General features: G+C 53.2%; 4 protein-coding genes across 4 annotated transcripts; 3 read left to right on the plus strand and 1 right to left on the minus strand.

Annotated features, from left to right (window-relative positions):
- Nucleotides 1-1,179: 1,179 nt before the first annotated feature.
- On the plus strand, nt 1,180-2,616 carry UCRPA7_1880 (putative ifrd domain-containing protein; the record flags this gene model as incomplete). The annotated part of the gene is made up of 1 exon (XM_007914459.1): nt 1,180-2,616. One exon carries the CDS (start codon nt 1,180-1,182, stop codon nt 2,614-2,616), a length of 1,437 nt encoding a protein of 478 aa, XP_007912650.1.
- Nucleotides 2,617-4,784: 2,168 nt separating this feature from the next.
- Nucleotides 4,785-5,546, plus strand: UCRPA7_1881 (putative gnat family acetyltransferase protein; the record flags this gene model as incomplete). Its single annotated transcript, XM_007914460.1, has 1 exon — nt 4,785-5,546. One exon carries the CDS (start codon nt 4,785-4,787, stop codon nt 5,544-5,546), a length of 762 nt encoding a protein of 253 aa, XP_007912651.1.
- Nucleotides 5,547-7,511: 1,965 nt separating this feature from the next.
- On the plus strand, nt 7,512-12,968 carry UCRPA7_1882 (hypothetical protein; the record flags this gene model as incomplete). The annotated part of the gene is made up of 2 exons (XM_007914461.1): nt 7,512-11,129; nt 11,181-12,968. 2 exons carry the CDS (start codon nt 7,512-7,514, stop codon nt 12,966-12,968), a joined length of 5,406 nt encoding a protein of 1,801 aa, XP_007912652.1.
- A 1,577-nt stretch (nt 12,969-14,545) lies between these two features.
- On the minus strand, nt 14,546-15,022 carry UCRPA7_1883 (hypothetical protein; the record flags this gene model as incomplete). Its single annotated transcript, XM_007914462.1, has 1 exon — nt 14,546-15,022. The coding sequence occupies one exon, from the start codon at nt 15,020-15,022 to the stop codon at nt 14,546-14,548; it is 477 nt and encodes a 158-aa protein (XP_007912653.1).
- Nucleotides 15,023-15,944: the final 922 nt, after the last annotated feature.

The raw sequence follows: 15,944 nt of genomic DNA on the forward strand, positions 1-15,944 counted from the left end.
CCCTAGTAAGAGGAGTTAACAGACGCTACCTAGGTATAATCCTTGCGCGACTGTTGAGCTTCTCAATATTGAACCTGGCCTGGCCACTAGTCTTACCTATCTTCGAACACGACGGGAGTTACGCTCACATACCTAGGTAAGGTATGTCAAAACATTCGTCAAGTTGCCTTTGTCGTAATTTGAGTCCAGTGAAAACAGCAATGCTTCTTCTAGAGCCGAGCTTCCTGTGCCTGTGGGGCTGCGCATGACCATGACATGACGATAAGTGCCCGCCTGTTAGGTTCCCAGCGGCATGTGGAGTGGATTTCAGATATCTGCTGTGGGGGATTATCGCTATCTTAGGGGCTTATTAGTGCACCAGCACCAGCAGTGGCTCCGGCGGTAAAAGCAGCCCGGAGAAACAGTGTGCAGGGGTTTAGAGTCGGTGTTTAAGTGCTTGCAGAGAGCCGGACTGGGATACCCCGCCTTTTTGGGTGGCCTTATTATGCATCACGAATCCGGCGAGGCGAGGCATGGCAAGGCAAGGCAATAGAGGCCCAGCTAAGGCGGCCAGGATGTTTCTGTGCGAGGTATCGAATCGCGCGTTCTGTGTTGGCAATTTTGCCGTCGCGTCTGGCCACCAGATCGAATGGGGAGGGCTGGAGGGCGATCTTCCTTCCCAATATTGAGCCTAGGCAGGTGGTAACCACCTGATCTGATCTTGCTCCTCGGTTCGCGTCACAAAAATTTAAATAATTCTTGTCCTCCGCTCCCTTCCATTGTGCTGCTCCCTAGGTATTATTCCATCCCTCCTATCTCCGTTGCCCTACCCTCTTACACAATAACACCACACACACCTCGAACAATAGCAAACGTATGTTCGTTCGCTCGTACAATAGTCATCACTTTGCACACCTACCTTAGTTATCCAATACTGCATACTGCTGCCTTCCTCATGGATTTTATGCCGTACAAAGTTTCGTCATCCAGAATCGTTGCCTTGACTCGTTACTACCAGGCCCTCAACTACTCTCCGCCCATATTTCAATCCAAAAGAACTTGAAATCCGCATACAATAAGAAGAAAAGGAGGGAAGAGAGGAGAAAGTGAGACCACATTACTATTACTCAAGAAACACCTGCGCTTCTGCGCTTCTGTTGAAGTCGCCACTACCGAAGAGACCACAACCCCCCGCGGAAAATGCACGATCTTCGCAAGAAAGCCCTCCTCGAGAGCGGCAAGACCACATCCAGAAAGTCCCGCTCGCGACCAGACTCCAACTTTGGCTCCCCGGCCACGTCCCCGGGCGGCTCACGACATGGCTCGCGGACCAACTCGCGTGCCGGCAGTCGCTACGCCTCTGAGGAGGAGGGCGGCCTCAGCGACTCCGAGTTCGACGATTCGATGACCATGAGCACCAACTCCGTGTCGGACGACGCCTTCGACGACGACGGCAACGCCAAGAGCGCGTGGTCCGACCGCCTGCAGACGCTCATCTCGCAGATCCTCGCCGGGCGCACGAGCGATCGCAAGCGCATCGGCGTGCAGGATCGCGAGGAGCAGCTCAAGGCGTACCTCCACATCGTCCGCCACTACTACAGCAAGCAGGAGATCGGCGGCAGCATGAGCGATCTTGTCGAGGGGCTGATGAAGAGCATCAAGTCGGGCGGGAGCCCGCTGGAGCGGTCACTGGCTCTCAGGTCGCTCTGCGTGTCGATCTTGACGAACCCCTCTGAAGGCATCTTTGAGGGCATCGTGCAAGGCCTCAAGGTCGTCTGTCAGGATGATGAGGACGAAAATGTGAAAGCCGATGCTGTTTATGCATTATGCGTCGGCGCCATGCACGGAGACGGCTCCACTGAGGTGGCAGAAGATATCCTAGAGTTTCTCATCGAGATCATTGAGAGCGACGGCCAGGCAGTGGGTGCTCCTGACAGCGCAACAGTCGTGGTCGCAGCACAACTGGGCTGGGGCTTTGTGGCGAGTTACCTGGGAGATTTGTCAGATCAAAGCGAGCAGGCCATGGACGCATTCGTCGAGCAGCTCGACAGTATTGATGTCGGCGTACAGACGGGTGCCGGCTCAAACATCGCCCTATTGTTTGAGTCTGCGCGGGAGTACGAGGAGGAGACGGGTGAAACGCTGACCCTGCGGTACGATCCTAACAAGTTGATCCGCCAGATGAAGGAGATCTCCCGAGGCTCCAAGTCCATCTCTAAGCGCGACCGTCGCCTTCTGCGCGGCGACTTCTCCAGCATCGTCACATCACTGGAGCTCGGCAAGGGTCCTGGCTATTCTACCTCGGGTCGACCGACATCAAACCCGCATCTCGGCGGATCAAAGGCGGAGGCCGACGAAAGCGACATTCAGGAATTCGGATATCGCGAAAAGATCAGAGTGCATAATGTGTACATGGTCATTGACAGCTGGTCTCTCCAAGCCAAAGTGCAACTCTTCAGGATCATCCTAGCCGGCGGCTTTGACACACACTTCAGTCAGAACCCCCTTATCAAGGAGTCTCTCGACGAGGCTGAGGTGGAGCGAATCATCAACCCAGGCGAGCTCAAGAAGGTGCTCGCAGCGGAGAGGAGCCAGGCGCTCGCGGCACGGGGCAAGCGCAGACAGGCCGGTTACTGACAGGACGGCTGATACCACTGCATTTTGTTCTAGTTTTCTTCAGCTTCATGCATTGTATTACTATTCATTAGATCTCGGACAGGTCACCAGGCTGGTACGGGTCATCATCAAGACAGCACACGATACCAAGGGCATGCGTGCAGCATTTGAAATAGGAACATGACGGATGTGCGCCAGCAAGAGACAGAGAGATAGCATTGAAGAAGACGATAGAGTAGCTCTAGCTTCAGCATATTCTACAAGGATTTCTGAGTTTTTCTAGCAATGACCATGCCCAAACGCTCCGCTGCAGTGAACCTACACCGTCATCTATACGATACGTCACCATCAGGCAGTGTGAAACTAACTCTCGAGGCTGCACTCAAACGCAGCGAGTGCATATAGCATGTTCCAATGAGAAACTTGTTTGCTTTTTGCTCTCTCAACGAATCTGAAACCGCTTGTTGTCGGCACGGAAGCACTCGAATCTCTTCCCTAGCATGATGCATGCAGCCGAAACTGGTCGAGAGACATGTCACACACAATTGGATGGGCGCGCAGATCAATGTGCTCCTCTCACCAGCGCATCGCACCTGAAAGTGCTGATTCTCAGCCGCCGCCCACCCAACCGGGGCGATTGCTCTTGGTTAGAAAAGCAACCTGGTTACGCCACAAAGTCTCTGAACTGTGGGAGGATATATTGGAGGCGGAGAGCCGTCCGGCTGTGAGGAATGCTGATGGACCCTTACCAAGGCTTGGGAGCCGTGGCCAAACGGGAGAGGCCGCCGCAACGAGGGCTGTGTAGTGCTGAGGGTCCGAGTGAGACAAACATCCGCACCCGCCATTTGGAACATCGAGACTGAACGAATAAGCAGGTAGGTAGGCTGTAGGTTAGTTGCACCTACTGTACAGTACTTAGAGTAGGTACTCGTCCGTGCAATGCCATTTGCCACCACGGCGGCCATAGGTAGCACAAGCACACAAGCCAGCCAGTACATCAGCAACGTGATAGAAGAGACGGCTGTCAGCTGTCTGGCCCGTCATTCCTCCCGCTTATGTTGAGTGGAAGGAACGGGAGTGGCAATTAACACTTGCCCAGGTAGATTGGCAGAGACCGAACTGACTAATTGCCCGGCGGTTTGCTCTAAGGTGGGCATTAATGTTATTCTCAGGAAGATACTGCCAAACGGATCAAGCTGGAGGCTTAAATGTCCCAAGCTCGCCAAGTAAAGAGGAAGCTGCCATATACCGTAAAAGGCAATGAATGACAGCTGGAGTACTGCTGTTTTTCGATTATCATACTACCTGGGTATATGCATGCCTTTTAGTAAACAGATCGAAGCCCGATGTCAAGAACGTACCTCGTTTTGGTACAGAAAATCCTGTAGCAATCTGACACTTCGATACAGCATATACGAAAATGATTGTTAACATAACTTATCTGGTAACTATTTCCAGTTACAGGTATACAACTAGAAAGGAAGACCCGTGCGTAGTCATATTCAATGCCCGATCAAGATAACGGAAGTGGATCATGTATACGGGAGGGCGTGGACTGTGCCTCATATGTGCTCCTCCGGGGTATTAGACCACAACGACGATCTGCGCCTGCTCTCTGTATAGTTGCAATCTCTCAATACCGTTGCAGCCTTTCAGAATAGTAGGGTATTCTAATGGGTATTTCGAGGCTTGAAATGATTATCTACTAATGAATTCGGAATGGAAAATAATCCAAGGATTTCGTTGACTTGATAATCAGTTGAAGTTGCTTGGTGGTTATGATTGCTGAAATGCGAATAACTTCATGTATAGCTGACTAGTTGAGGCGGGTGACAGCTTTTGTTTGCTTCGAATCCTTCTGTAAGCGCATCTGAAACATCTGTAAACTAGTCGGTCTGTCTGCTCTTCTGCATGCATTATAAATCAAGTAGTATCTGAGGCATAGAAGCGTTTAGTTCCAGTCTAGCATTTAGCATCTCCACGCCTTTCATAGAGCCGCTTTTGGAAGATCACAACCATGACTCAAAAGTTCCACTATGCCCCGAATCTATCTTCCTTCGGCAGCGTTCTCTCGCGGTTTTCCTTTCTTCTGATTGTCTTCTAGAAGATCAGAATGTTCTCTTGAAACCTTATTATATCATAGGTAGTATTAAAACGTAACTACCTACCTACCTACCTACCTTGAACAAATGGCTCTCCGCGTCGCACCAGTCGAGCTGTCGGACTTCGATAGCTTCGTCTCCGATGCGTCAAAGTACGCTCCGGGCGATGACCTTGTCGCACCGCCCAACCCGGTCGCATGGCCGGTCAGCACGCGGCCCGAGGCCGAGCAGCGGGCGCGGCGCTGCTTTGCGCTGCAGAGGCGCCGTTTCCTCGAGGACCCGACGGTCAGGTTCCTGAAAGTGGTCGACGACAGCCCCGAAGGTGGCGGCGGCGGCGGCGGCGCCGTCGTCGCCGTGGCTCGCTGGCACTACTACGAGGGCGGCTACAAGTACGAGCGTGAGGCGCACTGGGAGATGGCGCCCCTGAACACGGCGGAGGGCGAGGACGGCGAGGTCGGCGAGGGCGAGAGCTACCCGCCGCCGAACTTCAACGTGCGCCTCCACAACCACATCCTCACGGAGCGGGACTCGTTCCGCGAGCAGTGGATTCCGAGCAGGAAGCCCTGCTGGATCTTGATGCACCTCGTCACGAGGCCGAGTCAAAGGAGGAAGGGCGCGGCGGGCTTGTTGATCCGATGGGGAATGGAGCGCTCGCGGGAGTCCGGCGTGCCTGCGTACCTAGAGGCGGGGGTTCAGGGAAAGCCCGTGTATGAGCGCTTCGGGTTCGTGGTCGTTGGCGAGGAGAGAAGGGTCAGCCTGGAAGGATTAGGTGAAGTCTATATGGGCTTAAAGGAGTTTGTCATGGCGAATATGAAGTGGGATCCAAGCATTGCTGGACCCGGACAGTGAGAGTTGAGCTCGCTGTGATGTGATTCTCTGCATGCACCGTTCGTTTATCTATCTAGATGGGAAGGCCAGAAAGGCAAGGTGCCTAGATACACCGAGCATGATCTTTTCCACAAATGAGTAGACCTCTGTCGTAGACTGAGAGTCAAACGGCGCGAATATTGAATCAAGCAATTATGTGAGTGCTCACTTTGCCAGTCTGATACCCAATGCCTTAATTCTCCTTAAATTTTATTTTGATATTGTTATTTAAACTCCTTCAAGGAAGAATAAATGAGCGAAACCAGCGAGACTCTATCAGGCCTTTACTGTGTTCACTGATGAGTTTCATAAAGGATAGAGGAGGCTCTGAAGGGTTGGAAAGCAATTACTGGTTCAGACAATCCAACGTCGCAATGTGGTCCATCCGCAGGTGCCTTAGTGTCGGCGGGGAACCACCAGTGGCAGCTCGTGTCTTGACCGAAATCCGTCTCGTGGGAGCTGCGCCGACTGAGGCGAGAACAGCTGAGCACTTCTCAATGATGCCCTTGGCTCGGCCGGTGCCAGATAGTGGATGCGCGGTCTTACCCTCCCGTCTACGTATGTCTGAACGTTAGGGAGATGATAGATTCGATAGGGTCTTCGTGAGCTTGTCTCGGCGGCGGCCCTGGGTAGCCCCGGTCGAGGTTGGGGGTCTCATCGCTTTTTATGATCGTCACTCGTCACCCCGTCAAAGCACACGCTAAGGCCGCTGGGTGCCCCGTTCGAGTTGGCCCTCCCGAGGATCCGTAAAACGAAATCGACTCACTCTGACCGACCGATAAGTTAACGTTATACATGTAGAGCGGAGTGGGCTGTTCCACGACTGTCAACAAAAAAAAGTTAGTGGCCGGATAAGCAAGCTCAGCTCTACCTAAGGTAGGTAGGTACCGAGGTAGGGTAGCTCAGCCAATTTAGGCCAGGCAATTGAATGTCAACAAAGTCGAGGCAACTGATGTTCTCCGTCACAGCCTCGTTTGCAGAGTGATGCATTTCTCATCTGGTGGTTTCGCCCCCCAAAGACTCAAAGTGAATAGATGACGAATGACTGAGTGAATGGAAATCTATTGTACAGTACTGAACAGTGCATGCACTAAGAATTGCCCTGCCACGCTCTGGACTTTTTTCTTGTTGCCTCTTCTTGCAGCAGTGCAGCAGTGCCTGCAGCCCACTTGCCCACGACAGGGCACTTTTGCAGCTTAATTGGCCAGCCAGACTAGCAGCGCCAGCTCATCAAGCAACCCCAGCCGCCTCTCATCCCTCCCCCGACCATAACAAAGCCCCAATAAGCCTATTATCGTCCGTCCGTCGATTCTCTGCCCAAAGACTCTCCTCCTCAGTCTGCATCCCAAGCCCGCCTAAGCCGTACATATTCCCACATCCGAGACGACATCACCGCCGTCGCTTTCCCCCTCGCCATCGCCGGCATCTTAGTCGCTTCTGTCCCTCCTGTGCGTCCCGGGGCAGTTCGCTGCTGCAGCTTGCGCGCATCGACGCATACTAAGAGTCGCTCATTGGAGCTGCCCGCCTGCGGCCTACGACCAAGCAACGTCGCCGCCGCTGCTCTACAGCCGGTTTTTTTCTTTACCGTTCTGTTTTGGCTGACGCTCAATTGTGTCGTATTGGATTGTATGTACAGGCGGGAAAATCGTCTCCTGCAGCTCAGCTGCATCCTCCTGACTTGCCCGTTGACGAGGCTTTGGCTCACTCTCCACCGTCTCCAGATTTTCCCGCACCAGATGTCTTGATCAAAACAAAACACTCGATCCTTGTCCACGACATCCCCCCTTTCCCCTCTCCTCCGCCTTTCTTCCCTTCTCTTTCCTCGATTCTTCCGTCTGTCGATCCGGGTCGATGGTCCAGTATTAGCAACGAGGAAACTGGATCGGGTAATCAGGAGGGTTCTCGACACGGCTATCGAGTGACACATTACCTCATCGTTCCAACACCATGGGTGTTGATTCGAAGAAGGCACCTGCACCACCACTCCCAGCCCCCACCGAGACCGAGTCCACGAACACAACGCCCACGGAACTGGCGACTGAGCTCGCTACCGATGTGTCCAAGCCCGCCGACGAGAAGTCTTCGTACTCGCTCCCCGAGGACGGCACGCCCGTCACAATCAAGACCCGTGGCCACAAATCCAATCGCTCCCAGACCTCGCTGCTGATCGAATACTTCGAAGGTGGCAAGCCCAGCGCCGCAGGCGGCTCTAGCGGTGAACGGAAGCCTAGCGTGCGGGTTCGTCTGACGCCGTCTAAACATCGCAAGGACGACCGCATCCAGATCACAGAGACCAAGTCGTCGAGTGGGCGCAAAGCATCGCTGACACGGCGACAAACGCCGTTGACCCCGACGGCCCTCAAAGCTGAGTCCGAGTCGCTATCCGCACTGAGTGGTGAAGGCGACGCAGACGCAAAGAGCATGAGCTCGTACGCATCTGCAACAGAAGAGTCCAATGTGTCCCGTAATCCAATCGAAGTAGAAATCGACCGCCGTGGTCACCGTCGTCGGCGACCCGCTAGCCCTCTGATTCCTGCCGCTGACAGCAGCAAGGCATCGTATCAGCCAGGCAACATGTCTGACATCTCAGCCATCCCTACAGACAGCTTTCTAGACGGATCAGGTCCTTCTACTAAATTAGGAGAAGGACGGCGCAGTAAGAGCCCGTCGCGTGGTGGGGATCTTCTTGCGGGAGCTGCCGCGGGTCTAGCCACTGCCGCTGTGGCTGACAAGATGCGCGACAAGAGCCGCTCACGGGAGAAGGATAGAGTAGTTGTCAACAAATCAAGGGATAAAGACAAGTCGGACAGGAAACATAAATCAAAGAGCCGCACGAGCAGCATCAGCGAGCAATATACGGAGGGAACTAAATCGCCGCGCAGACGGTCAAGCAAAGGAAATCAGGAATCTGTTGTCTCAGCAGCTGACTCAAGCGTGCTATCATCGGCTGTGTCGCCAAGTCATCGGTCCTATGACCAGCATTCCATCCGCTCAGGAGCCTCCAAATCATCAATCAACAACCCGAAATTGCTCGAGACCGTCGAGGATGCTATTCGACGACTAATCCTCCCGGAGCTAAATGCGCTGAAGCGGGAGCAAAGCAAACACAAAGATCGCCGAGGCTCGGTGACTTCTAGTGGAACATCAGTCTCGCGAGAGGACTATGCTAGCGATCGCCGCCAACCTGAAGATGATCGATCGATTGAAAAATCAAGATATAGCCTCAAATCCAAGGATAAAAGGGACAGAGAGGCTCGACATGAACTATTTGAGAGTCCAGCACCCAGCCTCGGTCATGAATCTTATGAGGAATCTCTCCATGAGGTCGACCAAACACCAGCGCGAAGCCATGACAAGCTCAAGGCTGCTGCCGCCGGCGCAGCGCTTGGTGGTCTGGCTGCTACTGCCTTGAATGAGAAATCACCCGCGGGCGCGAGAGAGCAACGTCGTCGCCGCAGAGCTGAGTTGAAGGGGCGTGGCTACTCAGAGGAGTTCGAAGACTCAGAATATCATGAGCCTGCTCCTCCAATGCCGCTCATGAGTGAGATCAACCCCTCGGAAGTTACGAGGACGTCCATTCTTTCTGCAGAGACTGATCGCCCTCACTCTGCAAGCGAAGAGCTTACCCCAGTTCAAGAGGTTTCCAGGGGCACGCTATCTGTGGACTCGAACAGTCCGACTCCAACAAGAACTCCAATAACTCTTCAAACTGGCTTGGGGACACAACATGCAAACATTTCACATGGCGATCTCAAGGCTCTTCCTCGAAGAAGAACGGGCGATTACGCCGAGGAGAATTACGAAGTACACGAGTACGGAGAGCCGTCGGGATTCCATCCTCCAGAGGAGTATGATGAAGACGAATATGATGAGCCAGTGGCAGCGCAATATGGAGATTACTATAACACCCAAGATGTCCCACCACCACTGAAGTACACTCCGTATCAACCAGAACGTCGCGGACTCAGCCCTATTCCAAGCGTTTCTGGATACACAGAAGGCGGCAGTGAGCCTCCCAACCGCGACTCCAGGCTTACACAGACGGGGTCGTTCTCGTCGCCTGAAAAGTCACCTCACCATGACTTAGGCCGGCAATCACCGAGCTCAGTTCCGAGCAATATGCGCAGCCGCGAATTCGACCAGGACGATCGCAGCTTGCGAAGCTCCGGTGTAGACTATAGGAATTCTGCCTTTACTGAAGGCAGCGAATTGGACCAAACCGCTTCTGAGCAGGCTGTTCGCACTGTTGGAACCAACCCGAACCTCGTCATCCCCCCAATTGGAGTCGAGTCACATGTTGCATCACTTGTAGATGGTTCAATGCTTGATGAGTCTGTCTTAACTGGAGAGTCTGGTTATGGTGGCCATCAATATGGTCATCGTGGGTCGATGGCGACTCTTGATGAAGAGCGCTCCCATGGAAACCATACGCCTTCTCAGCGCTCGTACGATAGCCAGAGACATTACGCCGAGGAACGCGACATCTCTCCTATGTCTGCAGAGCACCAGAGATCTCGAGAATTCGAGGAATATGATCTCGATGAGGCTGGACACAAAGTTCCTAGGTCAACAAGGAGATACCAGGAGTCGCCAACGTCCTCAGAAGCCGCTATCACCGGCGCTGCTGCATTGGCTGCTGCTGCTGCTCTCAAGGCAGCAAAGGACAGAGGCAAGCAAAGATCTGTGGAGGAACAGGAATGGATTGGCGAAGGAGTTCAACGAAACAAATCCTTCAAAGACCGCACTAAAGACGGTCACCTTCCCGCAAATACGCCAACGCACAGTGTTGACCGCCTGGTCGATGAGTACGAACATCCAAAGGTTGGGCATAGTGGTCTGCCGGATGTGAATGATCCCATGCCCGAGATAGGGTTTGGTTATGATGATGATTTGGAGACCAACCCCTCCGTTGTGGGCCAGCGTTTGGACACTTCTTATAATGACAAGGATCATTGGCACGAAGAACAGACGCCAACCCAAGAGCGCTTTGCTGATTATGAGCCTGAGCAGCTTGAGGTCCAGCAGAAGGGAAATGGTCACGGCATTGGACCCATGGAAGCTGCTGGAGCTGCAGCAGTTGCCACGGCGGCTGCTCTAGCATCCGCACATCACAGCCGTCAACCGAGTCAGGAGCATGATGAAGACTGGCATCGGACTTCAGATGACCGCAAGAGAGATACCCTTATCACCAATCCCTACGAAGGCGCCAGTCCGATTGTCAACCTTCCTGGATTGAACGATATTCCTATGGGTGGAGCAGCTGAATTCGGTAGCAATCCCTATGTCGCAGACTATGGCACACGGAGCCCCTTGGGCCCCAAGATCGATGAAGGTTATATATCTCAGGGTCCGAACAAAACACCAGAGATTCAAGGCAAGGGCAAGGGCGTTGAGTTCAGCCAAGAACCTAATCTCGGCGGGGTAGAAGATCCTTTCTACACACCTAAGCATGCTAGACACATGAGTGGCCTTTCACAGGGTATGGGATCACCCATGTATGATGCAGCCACAGGAGCGGGCATCGACCGCATTGAGTCGAAGGATATCATTGCGTTAATGCAACATGTAAGTTTTGCTGATTAATGCTGTATGGATGGTTTGGCTAACACATTACAGCTAATGGTGCGCGACGCTCAACGAAGTGCTCGTGACACTGAGATCCTTGTTACTCTCGTTCGATCTGCTGCAGAGATGCGCAACTCGTTCGAAGATATTAAGAGAATGCTGGCCGATACCGAAGATGTCATTATTACGGAGGTGAAGGAGAACACTGAGAAGACAGTCCAGCGAGCAATTGGCGGACCACGCCCATTCCCTGGCAGCGGTGCAAGGTCACTTGCTGGTGGTGCCTCACAAGCTGGCACTGATGATCTGCGTGCTAAGAAGCAGAATCTCTTCCGCCGGGCCCTGAAGGGTCTCAGTGCCAAAGGAGACAAGGACTTGGGTCGTATTGAGGAAATGCTCATGCAACTGCTTACGGAAGTCGACACTCTGAAGGCACAGACTGCTCCTGGAGGTAGTGGAAGCAATCAGGCCGGTCAGTCCTTCGAGAATATCCAGCCTGCCATTCAGTACGAACAGGACCGAGGCTACGAGCCAGAGGGAAACGCAGGGACATCGACAGCCAGCCATGCAAGCCAGTCTGGTCATCTGTCTATCCCTCAGTCTCGTGGCCCCTCAACCAAGCTTGGATATGAGCGCAAATTTTCGGATCACCGGATCAGCACCGTACCGGAGGCGAACGAGGATGACGACTACTATGAAGAGGATCACAATGATACACATCTCAGCAACCCAGAGATGCTTCTCGATCCTGGCCATAATGTCCAGCGAGGAAGCTCTGTACCTCTCGGCACACCACCTCAACCCGCTGCTGGTGTGCAAGCATCCCTCAGCAATGAGAACACCCCTCGCACAGAGAAGGGTAAGAAACACAAGTCAACTAGCTCCTCTAGCTGGTTCCCTAAGATCTCTCGGTGGTCCGAGACAACCACCTCCAGCGTTGGCCGGGTGTTCCGTGGCAGCAAGAACAACGACGGGGGTGATTTCCACAATCCACCCTCGCGGTCAGGCTCTGACCTCGCAAACTACGATGACTACGATCGTACGGACCCTTATGGCGAAGATAAGCTCCATACCGGGTTCTCTCAACCCGATCTGCAATATGATGAGGATGGTCATGCCAGTCCTATCCATGAGCAGCCTCCTCCACCTACAACATATATGACACCAGAAGACCCGAAGTATAAGGCCCATCGCAACTCGGTCAACCTCATGCACCCTCAGCCACGACCAGGCCAGACCGAGCGCTTCAGGAATACCCTGGAGAACCAGGCCCAAGACTTTGATAGTCCAATGTCACCCAAATCAGCCGACTGGGCTGGTTCTGCCACAAGTCTGCACCGCTTTCCTGGACAGAATACCCATCGTTACAGCAATGGCTCCGCCGGCACTGGCGGCATTGCTGCTGCCGATGAGCAGTACTACTATTCATCTCCTGCGCCAGGAGCCTCTTCCCAAGGCCCGCCAAGACCTCCCAAGGAGCCACTTGAGGGCCATCGTCAGACTCCTCCTAAGAGCAACAGGATCTCCAAGTTGCAGAAAGCTAGTCCCCTCCCGTACCATAGTGTAGAGTCCGGCTACGGGACAGCTACTCATGGCGCTCCGAGTGCTAGCTACACCGGCAGCCCCAAACTGGAGAACCGCAACTTGAGTGGCGCTCATCTTGGCGTGCCGACCCGTCGGCCCAGTGGCCCGCGGGCGATGACGCCGAAGAGTGACAGGAGCGTTGGCGGCCAAGGCGACGAGGCTGAAGCGGACGCGAGACGTAGAAAGAGAGGTATGCCCATGCCGTACTCCGGAGTTCTCGGGGCGTACAAGCTCCAGGATGATTATGATGACTAGATGGCTAACGCTGCCTCCCCCCGTCAGATACCTTCGGGACTGTTGCCTCACAGGAATCAGAGACCTTTTAGGGAAAGGCGCCTCAGCCCCTCCGGCGATGGCTGCACCCGCAGCATCATCTCAACAGATGACAATGACTATGAACGCGGCCACTGGATGGCCCCGACCCTCCCCTGCCCACTATTACCCTCCTGCTTATATCATAATGTCGACGATGCTCGACGGAACCCCGTTTATAGACTTCGTTGGACATTGATTTGAGGCGTGCTCGCTGCATATACTCAGATTTCCATTTCAGGGTTTTGATTTTGTTTCCGCGTGTCTGCGTGTCGTTGGTCATAGCCATTCATTTGCTTGGAACAGAAATGGGGGCCAAGCGAAGAGAAAAGAAAAAAGAAGCACGAGAGATGATGACAGGGAGACAGACCTAAGGGGCATCTCTTGCCCGGTACTTTTTCATGACGACATGACCAAAGAGATAATCTATTCTGCGTCTTTCTGCTGCATTGTTGTGCATTTTTATTCCTAGGGGGGACTTGAGCGAGTGTGAGAGAGAGGGCAATGCGTTGGACGGCATTTGGTGGTCGATCTCAGGGGATTCATCTACCACACTAGATCATCATCCATGATGGGAGAGAGAAAAGGGGGTCTCGTCATATTTCCCCTGCAGCGGGGTTTGGGAATTTTTCGAATTGTAAAAGGGTATAGGATATTGAAGCCTTCCTTGCTTCCAACTGATGATGACATAGCCAGCAAAAGTTCGTCGCAGATACCCTCAGACCAACTCTATCTTTGTAATAAATGACATTGGGGCGCGTTTCTTTCCAAAGATGTGATGACTTGCTTATCAGAGGAAGTTTACATGGCGGTAGAGGGGCATCACCGCAGTTAATATGCTGCCGACTTTTTGAGACCTACTCCAGGGAAGTTCCAGCCATCCTACACTGCAATTTTAGTGCACAAGAGCGCCCTTCGGATTGCAGCCAATCTGGCCTTTCAAGAGGTCGTTGAGCCATCATCGATGCAGCCAGTAATGATATAAAGCGTGTTTGTCAAATGCTCACATCTTTCAGTGCAGTATAATTAGGCTCGTAGGTTTAATGCTTGAATTTGCCTACTATTAAATCCATGCTATCTCATTTCAAAATTCAATATATCGCTGTCTCCATGGGAGAACCATCAAAGCATTCGCTTTGGGGGGTATATGATACGGTCTCAACCAAAGTTCACCAGAACAAACGCCGCGCAATATGCTTCATGTGCCACCTGGAGTCTGCCAGCCAGGGGTGGATAAGACTTTTCTTATCCCTGAAAAATTGAGCTTTCCGTTTTGCTCTGAGGCCCCAAGTAACCTCGTCCTTTTTGCTTTTCCTCCTACCAATAACTTTTCCTCCGCTGAATCTCACTAGGGCTACTGATTCGTGCCCAGCCATGGAATTTGCCGTTTCGTCATGATAAACTCATAAAACTCCAGAAAACGCCATGTCGCTAAATATGAATGTGATAGAGGAGACGGTCAGAGAATGATGCCGAATGACGCTAATATATGAGAGAAGCCAACACGAGACTGGAGTCTCTTAGTGGTGGCCGCCGATGCTTAGGTGGCTGCTCAGGCGTCCGAAGAAGCCAGACCGGATGCTGCTGTTGTCCGTTGAGCTGCTGTCTCGTCGGCTAGAAGTGCTGGCTGAGCTAGCATTGCTATGCTTGCGCTCCTTGTGAGCGTTGGTGGAGACGCTGGCAAAGACGTTGCCCGCTCCGCCACGTCCAACATGGCCCATGGTCGAGGCCTTCTCCCGGGCATCAGCACGAGCGTACTCCTCATCGAAAGACAGAGTGGGCCGCTCAGAAGCAGCATGAGCGTTGCCTGCTCCTCCTCTGCCACTGTAGAACCGGCCGGTGGGCTGGGGAGCCGAGACGGGATGAGTGGGAACACCCGTCGAGGGAGTCGTGTTGGTAGGAGCACGGAACATGTTGCCGGCACCGCCCCGTCCAGAGTGCATGTAGCTGTTCTTGGGGACGGTCGGGTGTGGCTCGGTGACGGTGTAGGAAGCCATTGCGAGATATGTAATACTTTGCAGTTTCTCTGTGATGGTGCTGTGTTCGATATCGATGTCGATATCAGGTGGAGTGTGGTCTGGAGTGTAGTCTGGAGATCTTGCTACGACTGGCAACAAGATATATATCGTGTATAAGACGCTCTTTCAAGACTTGCTCTCTTCTTTGTTCTCGATTGGTTTGCTTAGTGTGACACTTGTCGAGATGGTGGGTATCGTGAGCGAGAGGGAGAGCTTATTATACCCGTCTCCGGGAGGACGGGAGAGGAGCAGCAAGGCAAGGCAAGAAAAGGTAGGGCTGCCCCTTCCCTAGGTTTGCCGCCAGCTTGGTGGCATCCACTTTGTTTGGCAATCTGGGGGAAGAAAGGAAGGAACGCATGACCGGTACGTAGCTACGTACTGTCCACCTACGCAGTGACTCAAAGGGAAGTTACAAATCTTTTTTGGTGCAGTTCTCAACTTACAAGGGAGTCGCGACCTGCTGACGATGTTTGGAAGCGGCGAGACGGCAAGGTGTGGAGAAGGAGAGAGAAGGTTCTGTTAGTGCGCTCGTGCTGTGGAAAGGCAGGACAGGAAAAAAAAATTACACCACTGGAGTCAATGACAACACTGGCATTCTGTGCACTTTTTGGGCGGTGCTCCAGCGCTTGGCAGCAAAATTTGCTGGAAGGTTGCTCCATGGCAGCGCTGGCGCTTAGCAGTTAACGGCAAGGGCTTTGGGTTCAGAGGCAGAGCGGTAGTCACCTCGTGACGGGCATTAGCATACCATTTCGTAACACGGTGCCAGACAGCATCACGCGCCCGCCCCAACCTGGTTTCCAGTACCTAACCATTACCCCATAGATTGCCTCCCGCCTGCGGCTGTTACTAACCACGTCTCGCGCCATCCAGGTCACTCGGCCATACAATTCCAGTGCAGTGA

This window comes from Phaeoacremonium minimum (genome assembly GCF_000392275.1).
Source record: "Phaeoacremonium minimum UCRPA7 unplaced genomic scaffold PA7_03_scaffold_139, whole genome shotgun sequence".
In the NCBI taxonomy this organism is placed as follows: domain Eukaryota; kingdom Fungi; phylum Ascomycota; class Sordariomycetes; order Togniniales; family Togniniaceae; genus Phaeoacremonium; species Phaeoacremonium minimum.